This window comes from Colias eurytheme, chromosome 28 (genome assembly GCF_061535395.1).
Source record: "Colias eurytheme isolate Ceu_HAF_F1 chromosome 28, ilColEury1 Martin Lab GWU primary, whole genome shotgun sequence".
Classification (NCBI taxonomy): Eukaryota; Metazoa; Arthropoda; class Insecta; order Lepidoptera; family Pieridae; genus Colias; species Colias eurytheme.
This window is the reverse complement of record NC_143007.1, coordinates 4,715,876-4,742,831: the sequence shown is the minus strand read 5'-3', so window position 1 is coordinate 4,742,831 and position 26,956 is coordinate 4,715,876. Positions and strand designations below refer to the sequence as shown.

Genomic DNA, 26,956 nt, shown 5'->3' with positions numbered 1-26,956 from the left:
AGCCATGGCTGGTTGTTACGATCATAATATGAATTTGCCAGACAGTTCAATTCAGGGCGTATACTTTCTGGAAATAAGAGGTCATAATAAGGCCCCTGCAGCCTCTCCCGTGTCACAAAAAACTTTATTTTGATCAGACGCCCAATTATTTTCTGTACGAAACTCTCGATTGTGGTAGCTAACAGAGGTAACAAGGATAAAATGTTTTGATTTGATGGTTCCTTATAAAATTTATACAAAATATTAAAGCTACTCACGGAAAATTAGCTTGATAGTAATCAAGTGCAAAAATGGGCGAAGGATCCTGAACTAATACCTATCATTTTAACACTCTTATATTAGCCTCACCTGTATGTTTGTATGTTTAACTCTTTAAAACTCGATTTTGATCCACTTCAAATGGAGTTTTAGTTAAAACTTTGTACACTCCTTGACAATACATTAATTTATAGTGTGAGCGTAGTTTTGAGTTTTATTTTTTTTAACTATATTAATTTACGATCTACGCACAATAAACATAGTACGTGGTAATTTTGACATAGTTCATATTATAAGGAACTTAGGTAGCACATAAGACTTAAATTTATACCAAAACAATCAATTCTTTAAATATATAAGAACGTGTTTATAAACATTTTAAATTCAGTACGTCATTTACCGGTTCTATTCATTTAACAAATAAAAAGCGAAGAAAAATCCGAACCGGTTACCAGCTAGTGTGGTCTATGAGTCCATTATGTTTGTATGTATGTATGGGCCTTGAAACATTGGTTATAATGTAACTTGGCTAGTAGCCTTTCTGTTATGGTCGAGAACGATCGTCTTAGTTTTTGTTTCGTTTTGATGGTAAGTTGTTACTTATTTGTATAAAAATATACTAGATTAAAGAAATTGTTAAGTGTATACAATTTTGTGTAGCTTAAGCAATACTAATTATCTTATATATTTGTAAATTTCAGTGTAACAATGTGGTTTGTATGTAAAATCTGCCGGAACGGCTTGATCAATTTTTATGAAATTTTATATGAATATTTGATAGGCTTAAGCATAGGTTGGAAACAATTTTTGTACACTTAAGTGATCAATTACTGGCAGAACTAAGTTTGCAGGGTCACCTAGTACCAATATATAGAAATTTTCAGTTTTAAACTCTAATAGGGAAAATCAAAGGTTCAACTTGGTATATGGTGATTATTAAAATATCTGGATGTAACAAAAATTAATTTATAGCAATACTAGCCTACCGCCCGCGGCTTCGCCCACTTTGTCTAAAACCTAATAAATTATATACTAAAACCTTCCTCTTCAATCACTCTATCTATTTAAAAAAACCGCATCATAATCTGTTGCGTAGTTTTAAAGATTTAAGCATACAAAGGGACATAGGGACAGATAAAGCGACTTTGTTTTATACTATGTAGTGATGTTTTAATGATAGGTAAGACATTTCATTCAAATGGTTATTTTACAAGTATGTATCTACGATATAATGTAAGTATTTATAAAATCTATCGGTGATTTAGATGTGAAGTATAATTAAAAATATATTACTTAATTTCTGACTCTTTATGAATAATTTGACGGTCACAAACACTTAATTAACTACATTTTAATGTATAATTACATAAAAAGCCTTCACACGAACTAATTTGAATCGTAAATGTTTCTGTTATCTAAATCTAAACTTATAATATAATAATTATAAGGAAAGACCTTATTTTACAGGTTTTTATTTTAGGTACTTTCAATTAAATTAAATTAAATTGTTGTTGTTCCTCGATTATTGGGCTATCTAACACATTATAAATAAATAAATAAATAAATAACACCAGAATCTTTCAAATCGGACCAGTAGTACCTGAGATTAGCGCGTTCAAACTAACAAACTCTTCAGCTTTATAATATTAGTATAGATATCGGTTCCTGATCATACAAATAAATATACATAGGTACATACATATAAAACCTTCGTACTTGGATGAAATATCGCGTGTATTATTGCGTGACAGAAGGACAAACCAACAAACAATTTATCATTAAATTTAATGTAAGTAAATAAGTAGAAACTATTGTGAATAGCACAAGAAATTGAAATAATAACAATAACATAATAATATGTAATATCAAATAAGTTAAAAATATTCCTTAACTAGCATTCCGCCCGCGGCTTTGCCCGCGTTTTCAAAGAAAAACCCGTTCCCGTAGGATTTCCGGGATAAAACCTATCCTATGTTCTTTCTCGGGTATCAAAATATCTCTATACCAAATTTCATGCAAATTGGTTCAGTAGTTAAGGCGTGATTGAGTAACAGACAGACAGACAGAGTTACTTTCGCATTTATAATATTAGTATGGATTTATATTTATACAGAAACATTCATATTGTTTTTATTACAAGTCACATTCAAGGCAATTGACGGTAAAAACACAAGCCAAAACATAATACATATTATTATGTTTAATTTTTCCTAAATTATATAAATTTATTTCGTCTCGTTTATTCATTACTAAAACTTTTAACTGTTGTTTTCAGTGGAGACAAATCCAGCAAACGAAAAATATAAGTTTTAAGTAGTATAACTGCCACCTTTTCCCCTATATAAATATATATTACCATGATACACTATTGTAATTATAAACTAAATAAAAAAAAATTACAAAAGTAAAATCGACTAATGAACGTTTACGAGACAAAAATATTTAAATTTTGAATTATCATGTATCCTCCTTTTTGTAGTCAGTCATAATTTTATTATTTACATCCTAAAAACAATTATGACCTACGTAATACCTGTTTTAGTCCGTCTAGGAAAGCATTAGGCTGCCTACATCTGAGCGTTTATTTGAACAAATAAAATAAATTATACACACTCAGAATCCTGGCACCAAAAATAAACTATAATAAAAACTAATATGTTGCCTATGTTATTATTTTTATAATAAATTCTTAATCATATTAGACAACTTTTATTTTATTTGTATATTCAGTTCGATTATAATGAAAAGACACTTTTTTTTCACGCACAAAGGACGTGGCGAGGGATTCCATCCTTTTGTTGTAGATATCCCTCCTATTAGAACACGTTGCTTAGAGTCATCTTTCTTAATGAAAACGGCTAAGGAATGGAACTCTCTCCCTAGCGCCATATTTCCCGCACAATACAATCTGGACCTTTTCAAAGCGAGGGTGAACAGGCTTCTTCTAGGCAGACGTGCATCCAAGTAGACCACATCGCCGCTTCCCATCAGGTGGGATCGTGGTCAAACGTCTGCCTATTCATAAAAAAAAAATGTAGATAATAAACTGAAAAAATAGCATTATTTTCGGAGATGAATCTTCCTGATCAGGTTTATAAAGTTATTTGGGATAAAATTAACTTCTATTTAATATAAACTTATTTATAAAGTAAAATCGTATAAGAAACGTACATAATATTATCTTTCTTTCAAGCCTTAATTCACCCATAGGCCTCCTCATGTTTTTTCCATTCTTTTCGGTCTTTGTCCAGACGCATCCAAGATTTACCCGCATATTGTCGGACCACCGTGCTTTCGGTTTGCCCGGCTTACGTCGACCACTCCATGGTCTCCATTCCGCCACTTTCAACGCCCATCGTCCGTCACTTCTTCGGCACATGTGGATGTGGATGTATACATAATATACTTATATACTTTTTAAGGGCGATTAATAAATAAAAAAACAATTACAAAAACCATTCACCAGTGTAATTATTTTTGAACAACTTAAGTGGTGACATTTAGTCTAAAATTATTTTAAAATCAATTTACTTGAATATTTCGCATGTTATTATTAAGTAAAAATAAGTAAATAAAAACATACCGGCCGAATTGATAACCTCCTCCTTTTTTTGAAGTCGGTTAAAAACGACTCGTGTGTAAAAAGCCTACGCATGCGCACTATGCGTCTAGATACTAAGTACTGTTAGTATTAATCTATTTTTATAAGAGCTAGCACATTACAGTGCTTTATTTTAAGATATTTTTGTAGTGAAGTTAAACATATTACTCGTGTCAAGGTGATTGTATACGTATACCTACACGTTCGAAACGGATGAATCGATTCTAATTAAATTTTGTGTGTAGGGTAGGTCTTAGAATCAGACAGCATCTATTTTTCATACCCCTATAAGTGATATAAAAATGAATCGCAAAATGTGTTGGTAAGCGCATAACTCGAGAACGGCTGAACCGATTTCGATAATTCTTTTTTTATTATATTCCTTGAAGTACGAGGATGGTTTTTATGTAGAGAAAACGTAAATATGTACCACGGGTGAAGCCGGGGCGGACCGCTAGTAAGTGATAAAAGCAAGGCAGAACAACATTTACCGGGACAATTAGAATTATTAATAAATTAATTGTTTAAGTATTTAATATATCATTCAGATGAGAGATATTTAAATGATCTAATCATAATTTGATAATTTCATACCTAATTGATATTAGATATAATATGTACCTAGATAACTTATAATTAAATAAATGGTCAAGTACAAGTTCATATATAATATTAGTATATTTTGATACATTAATCCATACTAATATTATAAATGCGAAAGTAACTCTGTCTGTCTGTCTGTCTGTTACTCAATCACGCCACGTTACGCAAACTACTGAACCAATTTGCATGAAATTTGGTATGGAGATATTTTGATACCCGAGAAAGGACATAGGCTACCTTTTATTGCGAAATATGTACCACGGGCGAAGCCGGGGCGGACCTCTAGTCACTAATATGTACTACTAGCGGTCCGCCCCGGCTTCGCCCGTGGTACATATTTCGCAATAAAAGGTAGCCTATGTTCTTTCTCAGGGTCTAAAGATTGTTTGTGCCAAATTTCATTAAAATCGGTCCAGTAGTTTATGCGTGAAAACCATACATACATACATACAAACCTTTCCTCTTTATAATCTTAATATATATAAATCTCGTGTCACAATGTTTGTCCTCAATGGACTCCTAAACCACTTAACCGATTATAATAAAATTCGCACACCATGTGCAGTTCGATCCAACTTGAGAGATAGGATAGTTTAAACAATATGTAGGTACCGCGGGCGAAGCCGGGGCGGACCACTAGTATTAGTATAGATATATGCAATAGTCGTCATTTTATCTGTCTAATTATTTCAAATTAATGATAAGATAATGAATTATTTCAGATTTAATTGTGATACCAAACTGATCAACGAAAATGGGGTAAGTTTAAATAAATTAAATAATATGTAAATTAAAAAAAACAATTATGATTTCTCAGGAACGGCTGAGCCGATTTCAATCTGATATGTGTCGTAAGATTTTTTGTATTCTGCTATAGTCGAGCTTTTTATAATTACATTTTCTCCTTGTGGATAAAATAATGAATTAATGTTTTCAAAATAATAAAAAATGTGTTTTTGAATAGCGTAAACACTATTTATTTAATACGCGCCTTTTCTGAATAACAAGGTTTCATCTAAACTTACTTATATTGAGATCTAAACTCTCACTAAAATAAATTCAGTCATTTTATATATCAAAATAACTTAAAAAAAAAAAAAATATTTATTTGCCAATACCAATATGTACGTAGTATATTATTATTAGTCTGTGCCAATACTAATAATATAAAGCTAGGGTATGTTTGAACGCGCTAATCTCAGGAACTACTGAACCGATTTGAAAAATTATTTCCGTGTTCGATAGTCCATTTATCGAGGAAGGCCGAAGGCTATAAGAGCAATGCGGGTAAAACCGCGGAGTACAGCTAGTTATTTATATTTTGCTGACATAATATCTTTAACAAGCTGTGCCGCGCGGTTTTACCCGCATTGCTCCGCTCCTGTTGGTATTAGCGTGATCATGTATAGCCTATACCTTCCACGATAAATGGGCTATCTAACACCGAAATAATTTTTTAAATCGGACCAGTAGTTCCTGAGATTAGCGCGTTGAAACACACAAACTCTTCAGCTTTATAATATTAGTGTAGATATATTTATTTAATTAGTAAAAATATATTTTTTGACTTCCAGGGCACTCTCCCAAGCACACGTACGACTCGCTGGCAATGTTCTATTCCTATTAGTGCATACAATTAACGTAATTGTGATGCATTTAGCTGTAAAAAGAACTATTGTGAGCGAAGATCCAGAATTGAGGACTTTCCGGGCTTTGCAATATAAATATATCACTATATGGAACTTGGTATGTATAAAATAATTCTACTAATATGTTAAGAGTGAAAGTGTGTAAGAATGTATGTTTGTTTGTTACTCTATCACTCAAAAAAGGCTGGTCGAATCTGTATGAAATTTGTCATAAAATTTAAAGTCTGCAGGTATCACGTAGCTAACGCAATCGAAGCCGCAGCGATGAAGCTAGTATATTATAATAAAAGTCTGTCTGTCCATTACGCTATCACGGCTAAATCACAACACCGATTTTAAATTAAATTTGGAATTAAAAGTAGTTGTATACAAAACAAACTCAGAATATTTTAAAGTCTTTGCCTGTGATTTTTTTCGCGGGTGAACCCGGGGTACCTACTGCTAAAATGTGTAATACTACAAAGAGAAATATTTGTTTTTTATTCTTGTTATCAGCAAGTAAAAGTAGTGAAGTCCCATGTCTCCTAGTGGGGTAAGGGGCAGATGCATTATTATACATCTGTTTCACTAATCGAATTTCTTCGTAAAAGTAAAAAAAGTAGGTGATCAGCCTTCTGTGTCCTGCCAGACCGAGACATTTTTCTTTCTTCGTCTCCACCGGGAATCGAACCCAGGACCCTTCGGTTCTACGCTCACGCGTCAACCACTGTACCAAAGAGGCGCTCAAGTAAAAATATGGTATTGCATTAATAGAAATAGAAAAAAAATGGTTGTCTGTAAAGTCGGTTTACTGACGATAGTTGAACGTGACAACGTCTGATTGTGCTTCTTTGTCACTCGTTCCGCGCTCTTGCACTTCAAGCCTTACATGGAACGCCTCAGAGCGAGGTAACGCCGCATGAGTCATGTTATTTTCGTGCGTGCAGCCGGCTCTATCGAATTATAAGACGTTATATATATATACGTCAAAAAAATGTTTTTTAGTTTGTTTGACTTGAATCATCCCAAAAACTATTCTACCATGTTTTTGTTATTAAATTTAATTATGATTTTTTTTTCAGGGATTCCAGTTATTCTTTCTAGGACTGTCTATAGTCTGTGACACATCGCTTATATGGCATCTTTACAAAAAGCACAAATTTTTGAACCAAATAAAACGTTACAAGGAGTTTTTCTTTGCAAGTGTTTTATGGCCGACTACGTTGGTAAGTAATTTTAAACTTTATATTGTTTAATATTTACTAGCTTAATCACTACATAGTATAAAATAAAGTCGCTTTCTCTGTCCCTATGTCCCTTTGTATGCTTAAATCTTTTAAACTACGCAAAGGATTTTGATGCGGTTTTTTTTAATAGATAGAGTGATTCAAGAGGAAGGTTTTAGTATATAATTTATTATGTTTTAGACAAAGCGGGTGAAGCCGCGGGCGGAAAACTAATAATGAAATAAATAAATGCTTTGAGATTTTTTTGCTTGAAAAGTTTTTTGTAATAATACTTATTTAGATCATGGTTTTTAATATGAATTTTAGCAACTGTGCTAAATTGTTTTAATTACTTCAGTCATTAAAACAATAATGTTACTTTATTCTTGCAAATAAAACTTATTTTATTACTGAGACTTCGTTGTCTGTCTCCAGGCTCATAAACCTAAAGCTAGAAAGCTGAAATTTTCACAAATGATGTAGGTATTTCCGTTGCTGCTATAACAACAAATACTAAAAATAAAAAAAAATCCTAAAAAAACTCCATAATATGGAACCCTTCGTGCGTGAGTCCGACTCGCTCTTGGCCGGTTTTTTTATAACACTAGTATCTAGTAACATTATTCTATAACATATACGTAGACGTACATATTTATATTTGATTTATTAGATAATATATTATATACTAGCTTTCCGCCCGCGGCTTCGCCCGCGTTTTCAAAGAAAAACCCGCATAGTTCCCGTTCCCGAGGGATTTCCGGGATAAAACCTATCCTATCTCTCAAGTTGGATCGAACTGCACATGGTCTGCGAATTTCATTATAAACGGTTAATTCATTAATTGGTTTAGGAGTCCATTGAGGACAAACATTGTGACACGAGATTTATATATATTAAGATATAAATATTCTCTAGACCGATTCAGTACTTATTTAAAATATTCTTACGTAAAAAATAACCAAACTTTTCAATTTCAGCTGATCTTCACGATATTCTGGCCCATATTCATATATGACAGAGAGCTCATATTCCCAACCTTCATCGACAAGGTGCTTACGACCTTATCGAACCATATCATGCATTCCTTCATAATTTTGGTGGGTCTATGGGAGTTATTGATGCAACCAAGAAAACAACCGAAGAATCACAAGGGAAATCTATTAAATATGACGTTGATATATGTAGTTTATTTCTTGGTGTAAGTATAATTTTTATTTGTTGGAAAACCTGAAATATAGAATATCCTTTTTTTTTTTTGTGGGGAAATCTTGCATAGATACCCACGGCCTCCGGGGAAGGGGCCGTGGGTTATGTCGGATTCGTACCGACCAAAACCCCACTGTGTTCCGTCAAGCCGCATCAACGACGGGGCCACGGGTATAGGTAGAATTCTTCCGTGACCCCATCAGCGGCTGCCCGTCTCCAGGCCTACACAAAATATAGAATATCCTAGAAACGCACTAAGAACTATAGCCAGTTTCTCTTACGTTGAGGACATATATTTGTTACTCACTTTCGCAAAAACTACTGAACTCATTTCGCTGAAACTCTATATGAAAGTAGATGCCTAATATAACATGTGGATTTCTTCGTCACCTTAGAAAACGTATTAAAATATAGATATAAAAGAAAGACAATTTGTATTAAGCCTGTTTATATCATTTACCTGCAACGAATTAATTTTAAGGTACACTTAATTGATTTAATTAAGGTTTTTGAAGTGAAAACTTATTTAGCGGCGTTGGATATAAAATCTTAAACTCGCGTCAGGACACGTGACCTGATCGAAAAAGCGTAAGACGGATGGATATCAAACATACTCAACGTTAATAATCAAGTTTTCACTTCTGCCGGCACTCCCGGAGTGCAACCCGTCTTTTTTTTCATAGTAGTTCCAAAGTATCTGTATTTGTATCTACCTTTTCCCTAGTCCTTGCTTTCCCTTTCATCTTACCGTAATCTATACTAATATTATAAAGCTGAAGAGTTTGTTTGTTTGAACGCGCTAATCTCGGGAACTACTGGTCCGATTTGAAAAATTCTTTCGGTGTTAGATAGGTAGCTCATTTATCGAGGATATCATCACGCTACGACATACAGGAGTGGAGCCACGGGGGTGAAACCGCGCGGGGCTCTAGTGATATAATATGTATATTATTATAGCCTTCCTCGATAAATGCGCTATCTAACAATGAAATAATTCTTCAAATCGGACCCGTAGTTCCCGAGATTAGCGCGTTCAAACAAACAAACAAGTGCTTTATATATTAGTGTAGATTATTTAATTAGTTAAATTAATTAATTAACTTAATTATTTCCAGAATTATTCACCATTACTACACAGCGGGAGTGTGGCCATACCCCATGGTCAAATACATGTATGGAACCATTTACTTCCCCATTTTCATGGCATTTATAGCATTTTTATACATATTTAGTTATTATATTCAATGGACACTTACTGAAAAGATACACGGAAAGTCTAAAGTCCGATAATTTGTTTGTATGCTGTAGGCAATTTGTTAAATCAGCCGTTTTATTAGAAGGCTTTTGATTAACCATCTCATGATGATGATGATTATCTAACTAAATTATATCTAGATGTAAACATCTAGTCAGTAGTTAGTATCATTTAGTTAGTTAATCATAAATTATATCACCGTTGTAACGTTTGAGAAAATTTTGTTGTCAATTGTTGAAAATGTCTCCGTTTTAATACGGGACTACTTAGACTTTTTATGAAACGGCTGATTTAACAAGTTAATATTAGTGTTATTTATATCATTATCACAGATAATATATACTAGTACATTATAGTATTTCAACGATTGATCAAAGATGTTAATTGCATATTCATTGTCGGGGTTGGAAAAAAATTTAGTGTAACATTTTTTCGTTACGTGTGACATTTTTCCGTTAAGCGCCATCTTGTTTTTATCCCTACCACGCGTGATTGACGTATTTCTGTAAAGTTGCATATCTAAGTTGCATATATAGTCCTTTCCACCTAAGATGATTTCTGTGACACATCGATTTTTGACACGTGTAGAGATGTCTGTACTGAAATCATATCAATTGTTTCCTATAATCGATAATATTTTAAGTATATGGAAATGAAATCGATTTGAATAAAGTACCAAAATTAGTTTTTTCGGCATTTCGCCAACAATTAACTAAGGAAACAGCAACAAAAAGTCAACAATAACAATTAGTAACAATAACAGAACACCACGTAAAGAATCAATATAAAAATGTAACTTGTATTCAAGGCTGACGCACTCGTACAGACGATTGACTCGATTGACAAACGATCACAAGATGGGCGCCGATTATATGATTTTCCAACTCTATGATTTTTCAACGATCCATTTCATGTACGCGAATTGCGTAGGTATTATATTTTTGTGTTATTTTATTTTATTTTTCATTATATTAAACTAAACAATACTGTTTTTGATTTATAAGTTTAAGATGTTTCATTTTTATATTTTTGGTAATAATGCCGCCATAAAATAAAAAAAATATTATGCACTAAAATTATTTTGGCGTTTTAAACATAAAATACGTAATTCGGAACACGATGAAGTGTCACAGGAATCATCTTATGTGAAAAGAACTTATAGTAAATTATTTTTTGAAAAATAAGGTCATAAAGAAGTTTCACTTCTTACGTGTGTACACTAGTACACACACACATTTTATTTTATTTATTTAATAAATTTTTGTGTATGTGTTTGTTTATGTCTATTATATTTCTTAAGACTTAATGTAATCGAATAAATAAGCCTTAACTTAGCTAAAAATTTAAATTGATTTAATATTTTGATTATAAAATTGATTTTATTATTGAAATGTATAAATTCTACATTTTCCCTTAACGATCATAGAGATCAATGTTATTAAAGCCGGCTACTCATGTCTCAGGGGCAATATTGGAACAATCTCGGTTGCACGGCGGTCGGGGCAATTTCAGCTGTTCTCTAAATTGCCCCTGCTTGCCTTTACACATAACAATTAAGGAGCCAATTAAGGGTACAATTCCAATATTGCCCCTGCTGCAGTTACGTGAGTAGCTTAAATTGATGTTTGGAAAAAACATCAAAAACATAATTAAGCGAAAAGTAGTAACTAGTTCATATTTTAATATTTTCGTCCATTTTTGTTAAGTATTTTTCATTTATCGTAATAATTTATGATGTATTTAAGTATTTAAAATACATTTATATGCTACTAAATGGATAAAAAAGGAAAAAACGGGTAATTTCAAAGGCTTAAAGGTTGTTATTATTTATAAGCTTGTATATTAAGAATATTTTCTAAGTTTATCTTCATTCATCACAAAATTAATAATAAGTCGTTGTTATTATGTAAATGGGTTGTTATTAGAAATAAATAATTATATGGAATATATGGAAAATTTTATTTTTTATTCTTGTACCTTTATGACCTTTATTTGTGTAGTAATTGCTTCATAGTTTTATTAAATTAATTATTTACTATTAAATAATAACAATAGTCATTTAGTGGTTGAAATTCTACCACAATAGTAACGATAACATTTTGTAGAAAAAGACAGTCACTTTGATTATTTTATAAAGAAAACTAGCTTTCCGCCCGCGGCTTCGCCCGCTTTGTCTAAAACCTAATAAATTATATACTAAAACCTTCCTCTTGAATCACTCTATCTATTAAAAAAAACCGCATCAAAATCCGTTGCGTAGTTTTAAAGATTAAGCATACATAGGGACATAGGGACAGAAAAAGCGACTTTGTTTTATACTATGTAGTGATGATGATATGGTCGAAGTATTATGGTCACTTTTTGAGAAAATTCGTGATTGTACTTGAAAAATAAGTTTAAATATCATCATCATCTGCCAATATTTATACCCACGGTAGTAGTATGCAATTAAAGTTTTACCTTATGTATATAGGTTGAAAAAAAAAACAAGCTTAAACTTATGAAATTATTGTATTATATGTAACTACGATCCTTGATAAGCGTACAAAGACTGATCTTATCCATTTAAAGTGGGATAGAGTCCTAATCAACTCTGATTACATACAAACATACAGGTAATAAAAGCGTGTTTATTATTATAATAATAGTCATTTAGTGGTTGAAATCATCTTTCTGAAAAATCCTTCACTCGCAATCCACTTCTTCAAATCAAATTCTTCACTTCAATAAATATAAATAAATAAATATTTCAGGACAATTTTCACACACGGCACGATCTGATCCCATACTAAGCTTTCGCTTGTGTTATGGAAACCAGATGGCTGATAAACATACATATATAATTTTAAATAAATACTTATATAGATAATTAACACCCAGACACAGAGCAAACATCTATGTTCATCACACAAATATTTGCCCCGGGTGGGAATCGAACCCACGACCTCTGGCTTGGAAGGCAGGGCCACTACCAACCAAGCCAACCGGCCAGTCAATAAAGGAAAACAGCTGTAGCCTATGTGTGTAATCCAGACTATAATCTATATCTGTACCAAGCTGGCCATTGGATCATGTTAAGCAAATAACTATATTATATTCATTAGAACTTTCATGTCTTAACTTAACTTTCATTAGATTAATAGGGTTGGGATTAGGTCAGGATAGGGTATATGGCCAACTTTGATTCAAACATGAAGATATAAATCGCAACTCAGCAGCAGCAAGGGTCTTCACACACGCGGCCTCCGTTAGGAGGCTGCGTGGGGGATGCTGTTCAGGACGATTCGTCCTCTGCAGCAGGTGTATGGCGCCGCCCGCTAATACGGGCGGGTTAATGGGAGGACGAATCGCCCTGTTTGGGAAGAAAAATATTTGTTGATTGGGGCACAGTATAGGAGACTGTGCCCGACTGTTTGAACCTTTTGGATGTTTCCGATGACTCAACCGACCTTGTTCTTTTTCGAGCCCGGCCGCAACTCAAGCAACAAGAAAATGGTTTCATGTTAAAATTAGTTTGTATTTCGTTCCTCATCACCGATTGGACCATTGGTGCTGAGAATGATGAACTGTTTTTCTTAACCAAATTCCAAGCCATGACTGCTATGTTTCTATAGGTACTATGTTCTATTAGTTATTATTCTTAAATGTTTAATGTAAATTGTAAATTATATGTGGTAGAAACTAAAAAGGTTATAAAATAAAACACACAGAATTGCAAGTGATTCGAGAATAATAAAACAATAACATTTATTTTTCTATTGGTTCTCAAAAATCGACTCAATCTACTTAGGTACGTTTATTTTGTTAGTTCACAAATCAACAAAGCTCCAGCAAACGGAAGTTAACCGAAAAGTCGTACATTTATTTTCAAAAAACAAATGAAAGTATACAAAAGTAAATGAACTTTCATTTAAACATTCAAAATACGAAAAATGAATATCGAGTTCACGGTTAACTTGCGCGTACATTAAACGTTATATATTCTGATTTTTTTACATAGATATATGTTTTTTTTTAATATTTTGTTACTCTTTAATATGTTCAGGTAATGTGTAAAAATACTTCAGTTAACAAATTAATATTTTTTTTTTTCAATATAAAATAATTATCTCATAGAAAACAAGATATAAAAAATTTTCACTATTTACGTCCAAGACCCCAATATCCACGGGTTTGTATAAAATAGAAGCTCTATAAATGAAAAATAACTCAATAATTGTAGTTAGACGTTTAATTAATTATTCCCGCAATTGCTTGCTTTTTCGAAAAATCCTAACATTATGTGTCCAAGTCTATATTTTAGTGAAAATTTAGCAAAACATAGTACAAAAGTTTTTTTTAGAAATATCTAATACTACCCAGCAATCGTTTTTACCCTAACTCTATCACTACCACGCCCTCTTACGGCCAATCGTAAGACGCGCCTCGGTTGCACCATCTCAAGTCTACAATAAGAAGTATATAGAATGGACACGTTTGTCTCTTTAATGGTTTTGGATCGTTTGAAAATAAATTCGACGCTCGCCCCCGCTACGGAATCTGAATTCGCGTCGCCTTCGCGGTGCTGGCGGCGAAGCGAAGCCGTGGCGATAAGTTTAAATAAGGTAGATAGATTGACAATGTTATTTGTGAATCGTATAAGTACTGTGGTTGTAGATGTTCACATTTATTAAAATTCTAAATAACATAATAATTTGATGCATATTTGAGAAAAACATCCAGATTTTATAAGAGACAGAAATCCTAATCAAAATCGCTTTAAAAGAAGACTAATTGAAAAACAATGTTTGAGTTCTATTATTTAAAAAATTGGGCAATCTTTTTTTGTATTTTTTTATTTATTTATAAAAACGTTCGTATTTTAAATAAAGTTATAATAATTTAAACATGAAACCTTAGCCACTTCATCATTCCACCGCCAGTACCACGCTATAGACATATATAAAACAACAACAAATACTGTAAAATTATTGCTAACTAATAATTAACATCGTAAATTATTTATTTGATTATAATATTTTTGTACTCAGGTATAAATTCAGATTCATTTGTTCGCGGGCCTTTAGACGGTTATCAATTAGGCAAAAGCTTTTACCGTTATTTACCAATTTTCAGTCTTAGTGCTCTAAACGTTTTTCGTGCACATTTTCCGAACGAGCAATGTCTAATTTTTTCTTAATTTTTTTTGATATGCGATTTTTCGATCACCAAAAACGTATTTAAATATTAATTTAACAAATAAATAATAATTCAGGTAGATATGTTGTTATATTTACTTTGATAACAATCTAGAATTTCACGATATTTATTTATTGACAAAAAATCCATAAAACTTAACAATAACAAACGAAAAATTAGACATTACTCATTATTCCAATATTTTTTTACTAACACATCTAATAATGTGCATCTAAGTTAAAATAAATCGCATTATAATATTAATAAAATTATAAATATATATTTATTTGTCATAGTATGTAACAAGGTTTATTAATTCTGAGGAAAATAACAAGATGAAATCAGCAACATCATTTTTAAATAATATTTATGAACCACCCGTATATTTTATCTATATGCTCTCACTATAATGTATGATTACTCTATTATATCAAGAATTCGAATAAATCGTGTTCCGAAAATAAAAACCAAAAAATAAAAAACCAAAAAGTATATATATAAATATTTTTATTAACGAAAAAAAAATGAAAATATAAAATAAAACAAAATGAATAGACAATAACAGATTGCTTTATTTAACAAAAAATATATAATATATATAAGTAAAAACAACATTTTCACATACAATACGTCGATCTCGTAACATTGTGGAAAATTTGTTTTTTATATACTTTTAATAGAATGTAAAAATTAAAAATAACCCATCGAACCTTATATGACATTTAATATAAAATACATATTATTAATAACTATTTACAAAATACGCGTTAAGTTTTATAAGATTTAACATTAATATAAACCAGTCTATATAGTAAAGGCTATTTCACATAACTTAGCGTAATGTTAGAAAAATTGATAATTATTAATAATTCTAAATAATGTAGCAGGCAATTTACGTTCCAAAAAAAGCGTACAGCTTAAAAAATTTACGTATACGAAGTAAGTAAAAAATAAAATAAAAACAATAAAAAAAATATTATGCGTTACGTGTGCTTTTATTATTAAAAAAACCAAACATGGCACCCAAAAGAAGGGATAATATATATTTGCATTGAGATCAAAATTATTATAAGAAAAAAATAAATTGCCTGCTGATACAGTACAAATTATTTTGACTGCGAGATGTTAAAAAAATCAAATCTTACTATACACGGATTGTAGAAAAAAAACAATAATATAATAATTGAAAAAACAAATATTGCGAAATAAATTAAGAACACATAAATATATAAGCGGAAAAACGCCGTCATAGTAAGATTTGAGACACTAATAATAATAATATAATACAATTGCTCTCCTGATTTTGTTCAATTATTACGCAACTTATTAATAATATATTTTAATAATATTCATGAATTTTCCATCGCCTCTGTTCGACACATAAAAAAAAACTAAAAAGAATCTACAAAAAAGAATTGGGCAGTATCTGTATTCCTATATAACATAATCGATCTTAAATCGAAATAAAAAACGTCAATATTAATAATCATTTGAAATAAATAACAAGTTACAATTATTCATAAAACTGTTAAAATAATTAAAAACCTATTTTTTAAAACGTTCCTAAAGAAAAACATTGTGTGATCTTTACTCCGCTACTCCTTTATATCCTTTATTTATTTCTTAATAAAAACTCTATTTCTATTATTATATAATATTTATATAATAATTATTATTATTCCACCATCGTGTTAGATACATTTTATTATAATTATAATCGTCTACGTAATACACAAAGCAACATATAATTACGTTATGTATTCGTAGTTTTAATCCGAAAGTTATATTCGTAGAAGCCGAAACGTCTTACGATATTGTATACAAAACTGTCGACGGACGGACATTATATTAAATAAACATTTTATATATTAAATTGTACGTATATAAGTCGTAACAGTCTCAGATTACATACATACACATAATAAACAACAGTTGTCCGTCGCGTCGTCAGTTTTAGTAAATGTAAAAACAGTAGAGTAAATGAAAGTCTTTAAAGTCCCGTACGAGGGTAGAATACGAAGTCGTGTTTGTTTGTCTGTTTGTTTATCCGTGTGTGTAGTCTAGGACGTTGTCTAAAGAGAACAGTTCTTTGTAAAGTGCTGGGAACACGTGGTGAGGGTGTGCGGCCTTGAAACGGCAGAGCGCTTCTAAGTGCATCAACGATAGTTCTCTGTGGAAAAATATGGTTTATTTTAATTACTGTTATAAATAAACAAAATATAATACATATATGTATTAAGTCGGAAAGTTTTACATGCATATGAGCCAAATTAGTGTCTAGGCTAAATTCCTAACTGTTCAATTTTGATGAAATTCCATTGCTTAATGCTTTCGAAATATTTAATGATTGAAAAAAAATTACTACTTTGTTGAACAATATTAAAATAAAAATAGCCAATACCAGGAAAATATATGAAATGAAAATATGTATACATCTGGTAGAGAGAAAATTATGCTAGTCTACGACTCCTTGCGAAGTTTTTCTTTTAAGTTTAGAAAAAGGAAAGGCTCATAATTTCTAACTAAATATACCTGAAAGCATTGACCATCTCTAACTACCAAGTCTAACTACCAAACTCGCGATTTTAAGTTAACCAGACATACATTTCTCACACACTTAACCTAAAATACCTATAAATAAATAAATAAATAAATACCTGAAAGTATTAATCTTAGCCATGAGTGTATCGAGCACGGTGACGTCACCCTTAATGGGCGCGTGGTTGGTCTCGATCTCATGGCGCATGGCCGCCATCGACATGTTGAACAGACATTGGATTTCAGAGTTACCGCGGACTCCGTGCCGCTCTGTGGAAATATTATTAATAAATAATAAATAAATAAATAAATATTATAGGACATTATTACACAAATCGACCTAGTCCCATAGTAAGCTCAATTAAGGCTTGTGTTGTGGGTACTAGGCGACGATAAATATAAAATTTAATAAATACATATATAGATAACACCCAGACCCAAGAACAAATAATTGAGTTCATCATACAAATATTTGCCCTGACCGGGGATCGAACCCGGGACCGTCGGCTCAGTAGGCAGTTACTTTACCACTGCGCCAACCTATATGTATATTAAGTTAATTTAATATATACATATATTAATATTATATAATACACAATGATAAATAATCTACATAGTAAAATGAATCGCCGCAACGACTGAACCGATTTAAATATTCCTTAAAGTACGAGAATCATTTTTATGGAGAGAAAACGTAAACATGTACCACGGTCGAAGCCGGGTCGGATCGCTAGGCTTAAGTACTAAAAATGAAATTCCTAATATGTTATTGCGAATGCCAGTGTGAATTCAAAAGTAACTCTGTAACCCTTCAAGTAAAGTAACTCTTCTTCGTAAAGTTAAAGTAACTCTTCTTCACGCCTCAACGACTGAACCGATTTCCATGAAATTTGACAAAAAATTGACACAATGATAGCGAGATAATATGATTTTTTTTTCCACGCGGGCAAAACCGTGGGGAAACTAGTAAATTATAAATACTAGTTATAAATATAACAGGAATATACAAACATGAAAACAATAAAAAATATACATTTACTCACCTGGCCACAACAACACAAGGCTCTGGTACAAAGCCAGCTCCGTCTCAGTTAGTTTCAGTCTCGCGATCGACTTGGCCACGTCGAATATACCAGACACTAGCGCCATGTCACGTGGGTCCCTATTAAATATAATTTACTTAATAATATGGCCCTCTAGCTATAGTTAATAAGATTTTTTACAATAATATTGTATAGATATAGATAAAGAAATAATGTTGATAATAAACAGCACCTTATTACAAGTACAATTAATGAGCGGAGAGGGGCTATGAATGGAGGACGTGAAATCGATTGAATTTAAAATTTCTGTTGAATATAAATACAAATTTAATAATGATGCCTTGCACAGTGGTAAAATTTCATGTACATGGCTAATCTAAGCAATTACTGATAAGCATATTATAAATCGGTGAAATAGACGTGAATTTAATCATTTAAAAACTGTATTACTGTGCGTGTACTAACTGAGTCGAACTCTGTCATATTTAAAACTTTTTTCAACAATTCAATTATTTTTTCTTCTTTTATTTTTTATCTATCTATATATATTTAGCTCACCTAGCATGCACACACTCCCGTATCGGCAGTACAACGTCCCCATACAAAACTTGTTCCCGGTTGATGTCAATGAGTCGAGATAGACGCACTATGGCCAACTCGAACGATCCTGGAAAATATAGTAAAATGTAAAAAAAAAAGGTCTTAATAAGATCGTAGATAGGATAGTAATCAGAATGTCTAATACGTTAACAGTAAAATTAATGAAACTTGTCTTCATAAATCTTACTGTTAAATGAACATGCTGTATATAAATTGGTCTGTTATTTTAGATCTTCAATTAATGAAATAATTCTACAGTTCTACGTAGTAGTGCGTATATTCATAGATTTGTGATAGCTTTTAAAAGTAAGAAACAATCGGAATCTTAACGTATAAATTATAGCAGAACCAATTTCATGATTTATAACTTTTCCTTTTATCTTTTTGTAAATTCTATCTAATTAATAAACTAAAATTAGCATCATTCCACCTCTTACTACTATATTTACATCTACATTTAAAAATATCATTTCTCACCTGACTTCAAAAGCAGTATCTGATCATCCTGACTCAGCTTCATGAACCCAGGAATGAGTTTAGCGAACTCAATGATGTTTTGTATCATGGCGGTCAACTTGTCCGCGCAGTCCAGCCACATTTCCTCGTATGTCATTGAGTTGTAGAATAATAGCCTGGAAGTTGTGTTAATGTAAGTATTTTTAAGTTTTCATAAAATTATTTAGTCCCTATTATGTATTTGGACAAGATTTTTTTAGAATGTATACTGCAATAAGCATATACATACTGATGAAACTATACTACGAGTTTGTGGAAAACAATAGATTGTTATTATTATTTGTACTTAATATTACGTAGAATAATTATTTTTTACTGATTAACTAAACTCATTTCTTAAGGAATAGAAGTAGTACCTAACTTATAGTTAAATATGTTGTAAAAGTTATGGGTTCGATTCCCAAAAGGGACTCAAAAACTTCAAGGACATTAGATATCAAGCTTAAAGACATATTTTATTTAAAGATAATTCATGCATTATTATTTTTCATAAAAATTGATTTCAAGTGGTCTTTACGTATGTATACCATATTCACAATTTCTCATACATAATTATTTAATAAAATATCTACCGGGGAGTTAGGTGCGTTTCTATATTTATTAATTTTCAAGACATCTGACTTCTGAGTCCCTTAAACGCTGTGCATCTGTGATGTGTATAAACAAAAAACACACTCATAATATAATTTAAAAGAATAAATGATTATATTTACATATTAATGTAAATTTAAATCAGATATAAAAAATTTAACTATACAAACTATAGGCTTTGTTTAACGATTTTCGAGCAATTTTTTCGAAAACCTACAGTAAAATATGTACCTTGTTATATATTAGTAAATTCGACTGTTTTACAGTAACATTAACGAAATTTGTTAAATAGCAGTAAAGTAAATGAACTCACAATGTAAATGAAGTTTACGTAGCCAAGTAAATAAAAGGTCATTAATTATTAAAGTAAATGTAACTCACTTAGGCACATCTGGCGGCTTTCTAAACATCTCGTGTATATATTCCAGTTTTGGATTTGTGTTCGCGTGAGCTTCAGCCAAGCTCTTCACCAGCACCTTGCTTATGTCACCTTCAGCTGTAAATGAAACATTCATTTATTTACATTCACTAGTAAAGTAGTAAATGAAAGCTTGCAGAAATAAATTAGCAACTAACACAAAAAATAACATAAACATAGTAAGTTTTGAGCATACATAGAAAAATGAATTTAACTAAGTAATAAAATTCTTACTTATAATAACTACTTCGTTTAATACATAAATAGGTATTGAAAACCATAAAAAAATGTGTGCGTGTACTAGCGTACACATGTAAGAAGTTAAACTTCTTTATGACCTTATTTTTCAAAAAATAATTTACTATATGCAACTTTACAGAAATACGTCGAATCACGCGTGGTAGGTATGAGAAAAAGATGGCGCGTAACGGAAAAATGTAACGCGTAACGAAAAAATGTTACACTAAATTTTTTTCCAACCCCGATAAAGAAGTTTCACTTCAATAACAATATTTCAAATTTCAATATAAAAAGGCAATAACTAACTACAACAATAATTATTTTAAACATGCAAACAAATTATAACATGTGAACTAGGCTTAAAACTAAAATAAAATACAAAATCATAAACAAAATATATCTGTCAAATAAATTAAGAAATTGTCATTTGTAAATAAAAATAGAAAATAAAATGTGGCGATTATAATGGATCCGTTATCAGTGATACTACTCGGAACATGTATAGTAGCATGCTGGCGTGAGTAGCAAACTACTTAGTTGTAATACTACCATAGTATAACGACGGAGAAAGACTACTAGACTATAGTAGTATAAACATAGTACATATGAGTCGGAGTAGTATATTTTATTAGAACTCTTGCGTGGTTTCTTTAATTTTTATGACCAACTTGCTCTATTTTTCACGGATGCTACGAAACTTTTAAGAAATTATGTAGAAAAATGTCGGATTTCTATGTTTTAAAGAACTTTTTATTTAGCCAAGATACATTCTCTAATATAACATACATAAAATATAACTTCCCAAAAATCCTATCGTATGAAAAATATGAGCATTATAATTTTTTACTCAAATTTACAAATAAAAGTATTTCTGTACTCAGAGATAGAGCTATATTTTTTTTTATTATTATTATTTACGACTTTAAACAAGATTTCTTCTAATTTCAGCCTGTCTTCTGCCATGCTGTCTTGCTCTACCAATAATACCATATCCTTTAGTAATAATCGAATCTAACAAACATATGGAAAAATCGAGAAAACTGGTAAATATATTTTTCTATATATATGTTCCTAACATTGACAAATACTAATATGTACATATTATAAAGCTGAAGAGTTTGTTTGAACGCGCTAATCTCAGGAACATACTGGTCCGATTTGAAAAATTCTTTCGGTGTTAGATAGCCCGTTTATCGAGGAAGGCTATAGGCTATATATCATCACGCTAAGACCAATAGGAGCGGAGCAATGCGGGTAAAACCGCGGGGTACAGCTAGTAATAAATAGTTTGATATGTGACATCTGCCCGCGCTTGGCCAGCGTGGTGGATTATGGCCTGTACCCTCATAGGAGGCCCGTGTCCCAGCAGTGGGAACGTATATTATGGGCTTATGATAATGATATAATATTATTCATTTATTTCAGAATGACGCACGATTCTACTATATTTGTGTCACGAGAAGTGGAGTCATTTTGAAGAAAAACAACAACAAATTATATGAAAAGTTAAGCGATTCTTAGCTATTGTTGTGTTTGGGAAATATATTGTATTTTTGTGTCATTCATTATTGTTTGAAATAAAAAGTTCTAATCCTCACACGTTTAAAAATCTTAATTCATAAGTTAAAAGGAATATTTATTATAATCAGTTGAATTGCTGAGCTGCTTTTGATATTTCTTTTGCTCACTGGAATATTCATTCTACCGAAATACACATACACCGTAAATTGAGTAGAACATAGACTATAAACTTGAGATGAATTTTAAGACCATGGTGATCGTTTAAAAACAAAAAAAAAACATAAAATAATACTAGCATATAAAACAAAATAATAAAAATAATTGCATATTGCGTATACAGTCTACGTGAAAACTGAGCGTCTACCAATCTTAGTTTGTGCGGTTATATCAAATTATTAATGAACCTATTCGAATATAATATATTTAGAATGTTATTCCATAATACTCTAAATATATTATATATTTATTTTTTATTTTAATTTTAAATTAAATTCCAAATCGATCGAAACCAATTCCAAATCGAACAACAAATTACATTCAAATTAAACAAATTGATATAACCGCACTACAACTCACAGGGTAAATCATCGTTCGACGTCCCCTGTCGTCGAGTCACGGCGTTCGGGTTCACCATCCCCATCCCCGACATGTTCATATTTAACGGATCCATCATCCTGTTGCTAGACGTCATATCATCGCTTATATCCTCACTCAACGAATTCTGACTGACTAGAACCGTATTCTGTATCTCCATTGGACTATGTTGAATGTTCGATGGACTGTGTAGAAAGGTTGTTGAATCTACATAACTCGCGACTAGATTATCAACTCCCATCGATGTTTCTGGCTTTATTTCCTGTTTTATGTTAATCACGCCGCTAGATATGGGAGGGGATTGTATTCGTTCGTCGTATCGATCGAACTCCTGACGACGTTCGACGGTACGGATCGTCGAAGTTGACGTTGAGGCTGTTGTTGTTGGCGTTGATCGGATTGTTGTTTTTTGTTGTTGTTGTTGTTCGTCTAGTTGGGATAATTGTTGGTTTAGCCTAATGGTATTATTTGGCATTGGCGTTGAACTTAATTTACATTTAGCTATGTACACTAGACATCAAATAATATGAGTTAGTAATCACAAAAATCTTTTATTAAATAAAACTAAGTTAAGTTAGGGATTAGACACATCACGAATTAAAAAAGCGATTTATTCATTACATCACTGTAACACTAACTGATCACTAACTGTAGCTGTACAGTACAGTACAGTTAGTGATCAGTTAGTTTCACACTATACAACACTATTTTGCAATTTTATTTTCCCCTATACACTCTCATATTCAAAACATAAATCGCTTCTCAATTCTTAAATTTATCACACTCATAAACAATATAATAATATATACTATGATACTAACCGTTCCCAATGAAGTCTGTGTCCAAAAATCCAGTCTGTTTCGGCTCATATGTAGTGGAATCAACATAATCAGCTGACACGTCATACTGTTGTGGTTGTTGATGTAGATTCATGTTGGATGTTAGCGCTGGGGCTGTGTTGTTGTAACTGTATGAAGATAGCGGCGATCCGTAACCGGGATAGCTGTAATTGTAATAATAATGGTAATAGGGATGGTGGTAATAAATAAGGCCTGTATAGTGATAACAACAAGGTAATAAGATTTCCGAAAGTGATACGTTATTGAATATATATGTAATATTAAACCGATGATATGTATTATAATATCGCAGTATTAGTTGATACTAAAAATAAACAGCCTAAACATTGATGAATTCTAATCGTTTTAGTTTTTGTGCTTAAAAATAGTAACTGAAAATTGAAAAACTTTTAATGTGTATAAAATATACACCATACATTGTATAATTTTCATCAAACATCTAAATTCTAAGACAAACTAAAACCCACAAACAATCGAAAAACTTTTAATTAGTATTAAAACATCCTTCAAATCTTTAGCACCAGATAACTACTACAATAATATCCCATGAAACCATCATAAACCTCACAACATTCACATTATTCAATACGTTACATAATAACGCAAAAAGACAATTACCAATAAAGTATACATAACAAAATTGTAACAAAAACTGTGAATTGAATCATCGTAATTAAGCACCGTAGTACCGCTATCCGATACAAGATGGCAGCACCGTTAGTTACGGTAAATGTAATGACAATGACATCAATAGTTGCAATGGATTACGGGAATGTTCTAGAAGTGTACCGTGAACGTAACGGGGGATATGTTTTATTAATTGTGAAGAATTTACTATAATGAATATAATAAGTCTGTGGCTTAGAATATGTGCATAGTTGGAAGGTAAAGTTATTGGTAGTTCAAGGGATTTGATTTGGTTATAGAAGCATGAAGTAATGAATATTTTAATCGTGGATTATTATCAGCAACAATCTTAAACTTCATTTTTGACCAATACAAGAAAAAATATGTATAAACGAAAACTATGTTGTGATTGAAGTACAGAATCAAGATATTAATCAAAAGATTTATATTTACATTATTGATGAAATCAACACACAAACACTAAGAATGTATAATCATTGTAATGTAATAAACAGCATAAATAATCCATAATAAATTCCTAAACGGAACTTCTAAACGAACCACAGTTATGTTAGTTCAGCTATTGAATAATAGATGTCCTTACCCGTTGTAATGTCCATGGAATTGGTCGCTCGAGCTGGGCGTCTGGCGTTGTGCGTCATACACAGAGTCCGGGGCTGCTTCTATTTGAGTGCGCAGTTGTACAGCTTTCACCTCCTCTTGCACTTTTTCCCGCTGCTTTTTTGACATACGGCCAAATTTGACAGCTGAAAAGTCAAATATAGTCTGTGAAAATCGCGTTCTTTTGATATAAAATTAGTGTAAAAATTATTATCTAGAATACTATACTAAATAGACAGAACAATTTAATCCAGAATAGTAAATACTATACAATATAAAATAGAACAATAATTAATAATATGAAGAAGTATTAAAACTTTAAAAAATGAATACAGAGAAAAAAAAGGTGTGCATTTTTATTTAGCCGCCAACAAAAAAAAAGAAACGTCAAATTCCAATGACACAACGCGGTTCCTAATTCAAAAATTCCGCGCGTACTCTTTGTCCTTTTTATTTGAATCGTTAGTACCTTGAACACCCGTTACTCAATACCCACGTAGTGTGCTAGTGTGCGTGAGGACGCCGCTTGGCTGTGTGTGTGCGGGCATTGGCATACTGCCTAGTGGCACAACGAACTCTTATAACTCTGACGTTTATATATGACGTATAGCTAACTACGTAAGGATGTCCCGTACGGTAATCCGCGCGAATCGAGACGCGCGTTATAAACACGACACCGTTTAGAATCACGAGCCTTTCAAATCAGCGGGGTTATAATTTTCGGCTTTGTTTCGTTCAATGACCCGACCATTTTGTATGGATCTGCGTTTCGGTACATTTTTGTTGCGAATCGAGGTCATGTTATTTTGAAGGTTTGTTGAACTATTCTATCTGGAGCTGTTTTTGTGTGGAACGTATTTGTTTGGATCAAATGCTTTTTTTAACAGTGGGCTATTGTTTATCTTATAATAGGTAGTTCATACATGAAGCCATAAATTTAAATATTAATGGTTTGTGCTATTTGGAATGGGCTTTGTTTTTTGTTTTTAATATTACCTTTCTGCGTAATTATAATTTATGTGTGTATAAAGTATAAACGAGAGTAACCTGATTCCTTTGGACGTTTCCAAAGGCCGTTTTTAGACTATTTCATTTGACAAACATTCTAACGAAAAAATTGAATCGAAAAATTTTAATTAAATTCTAAAATAAAGTAAATATGCTGTTTCTCATACATCAAGTCGTATAGCGTGTAACCGACTTGGCAAAAAAGTTCGTGTGTTACCCAATAACCGACTATAATATGTCTAAGTGTTACGTCGCATAAAAAGATGTTACGCCTCGCCTGCTCGTTGCACAATAGCTAGTGATGTGCTTTCCATCGATATATTATCGATATTAACATATATTATCGATACTCTGTGCAATCCCTGGGCGTGGGTTGTTTGAATTTTCAGGGTGAAATTTTTATGTAATTTCAAATGAAATTGAATGTAGTGTAGAAACAAGTAGTTGACATACTTAGATATTTATAATAGGATGTTATTTGCATATATTTATTAGCTATTAGGTATTTTGCAAAATCGGTGAATTAAAGACAACAGAAGATGTAATTGAAAATAAAAGTGTATTTTGTATGAGCCTGTAGTCTATTTTCAAATTATACATTTTGAGATAATTATCGCAACAATTGTTTTTATTTTTAAACTGCTTTGTACTACTTGAATATTTATGTATTTTGCTCGCGTTTAGGTAGCTTATCTCTCCTTTTTCATTATCTCTTTAACCAAGAAAATATGAAATTAAGGGTATATTAATTTTTTTATCGAATATCGATATCTCAGTCCCATCACTAGCAGTTATGTCAGCTTACGCAATGCCACGGTTGGTGG

The 26,956-nt window shown here is 31.7% G+C and overlaps 2 protein-coding genes across 14 annotated transcripts in view; one reads left to right on the top strand and one right to left on the bottom strand.

Moving 5' to 3' along the window:
- Positions 1-772: 772 nt before the first annotated feature.
- Positions 773-10,139, top strand: LOC149896617 (androgen-dependent TFPI-regulating protein-like). The gene is made up of 6 exons (XM_090117589.1): positions 773-846; positions 5,185-5,221; positions 6,037-6,208; positions 7,173-7,316; positions 8,294-8,514; positions 9,638-10,139. The coding sequence occupies exons 2-6, from the start codon at positions 5,217-5,219 to the stop codon at positions 9,810-9,812; spliced, it is 717 nt and encodes a 238-aa protein (XP_089973715.1). The 5' UTR covers positions 773-846; positions 5,185-5,216; the 3' UTR covers positions 9,813-10,139.
- Positions 10,140-15,959: 5,820 nt separating this feature from the next.
- Hr3 (nuclear hormone receptor 3 ROR-beta) overlaps positions 15,960-26,956 on the bottom strand; it is a 110,693-nt gene continuing 99,696 nt past the window's right edge. For all 13 annotated transcript variants that reach the window (XM_090117721.1, XM_090117719.1, XM_090117720.1 and 10 more), the window contains 8 exons: positions 25,108-25,270; positions 23,838-24,019; positions 20,625-20,739; positions 19,614-19,768; positions 19,095-19,203; positions 18,537-18,655; positions 17,613-17,763; positions 15,960-17,125 (listed from right to left, as the gene is read on the bottom strand). In XM_090117721.1, coding sequence (XP_089973847.1) covers positions 16,999-17,125; positions 17,613-17,763; positions 18,537-18,655; positions 19,095-19,203; positions 19,614-19,768; positions 20,625-20,739; positions 23,838-24,019; positions 25,108-25,270 — 1,121 coding nt within the window. In that variant the 3' untranslated portion in view covers positions 15,960-16,998. The remainder of the gene's footprint in view (positions 17,126-17,612; positions 17,764-18,536; positions 18,656-19,094; positions 19,204-19,613; positions 19,769-20,624; positions 20,740-23,837; positions 24,020-25,107; positions 25,271-26,956) is intronic.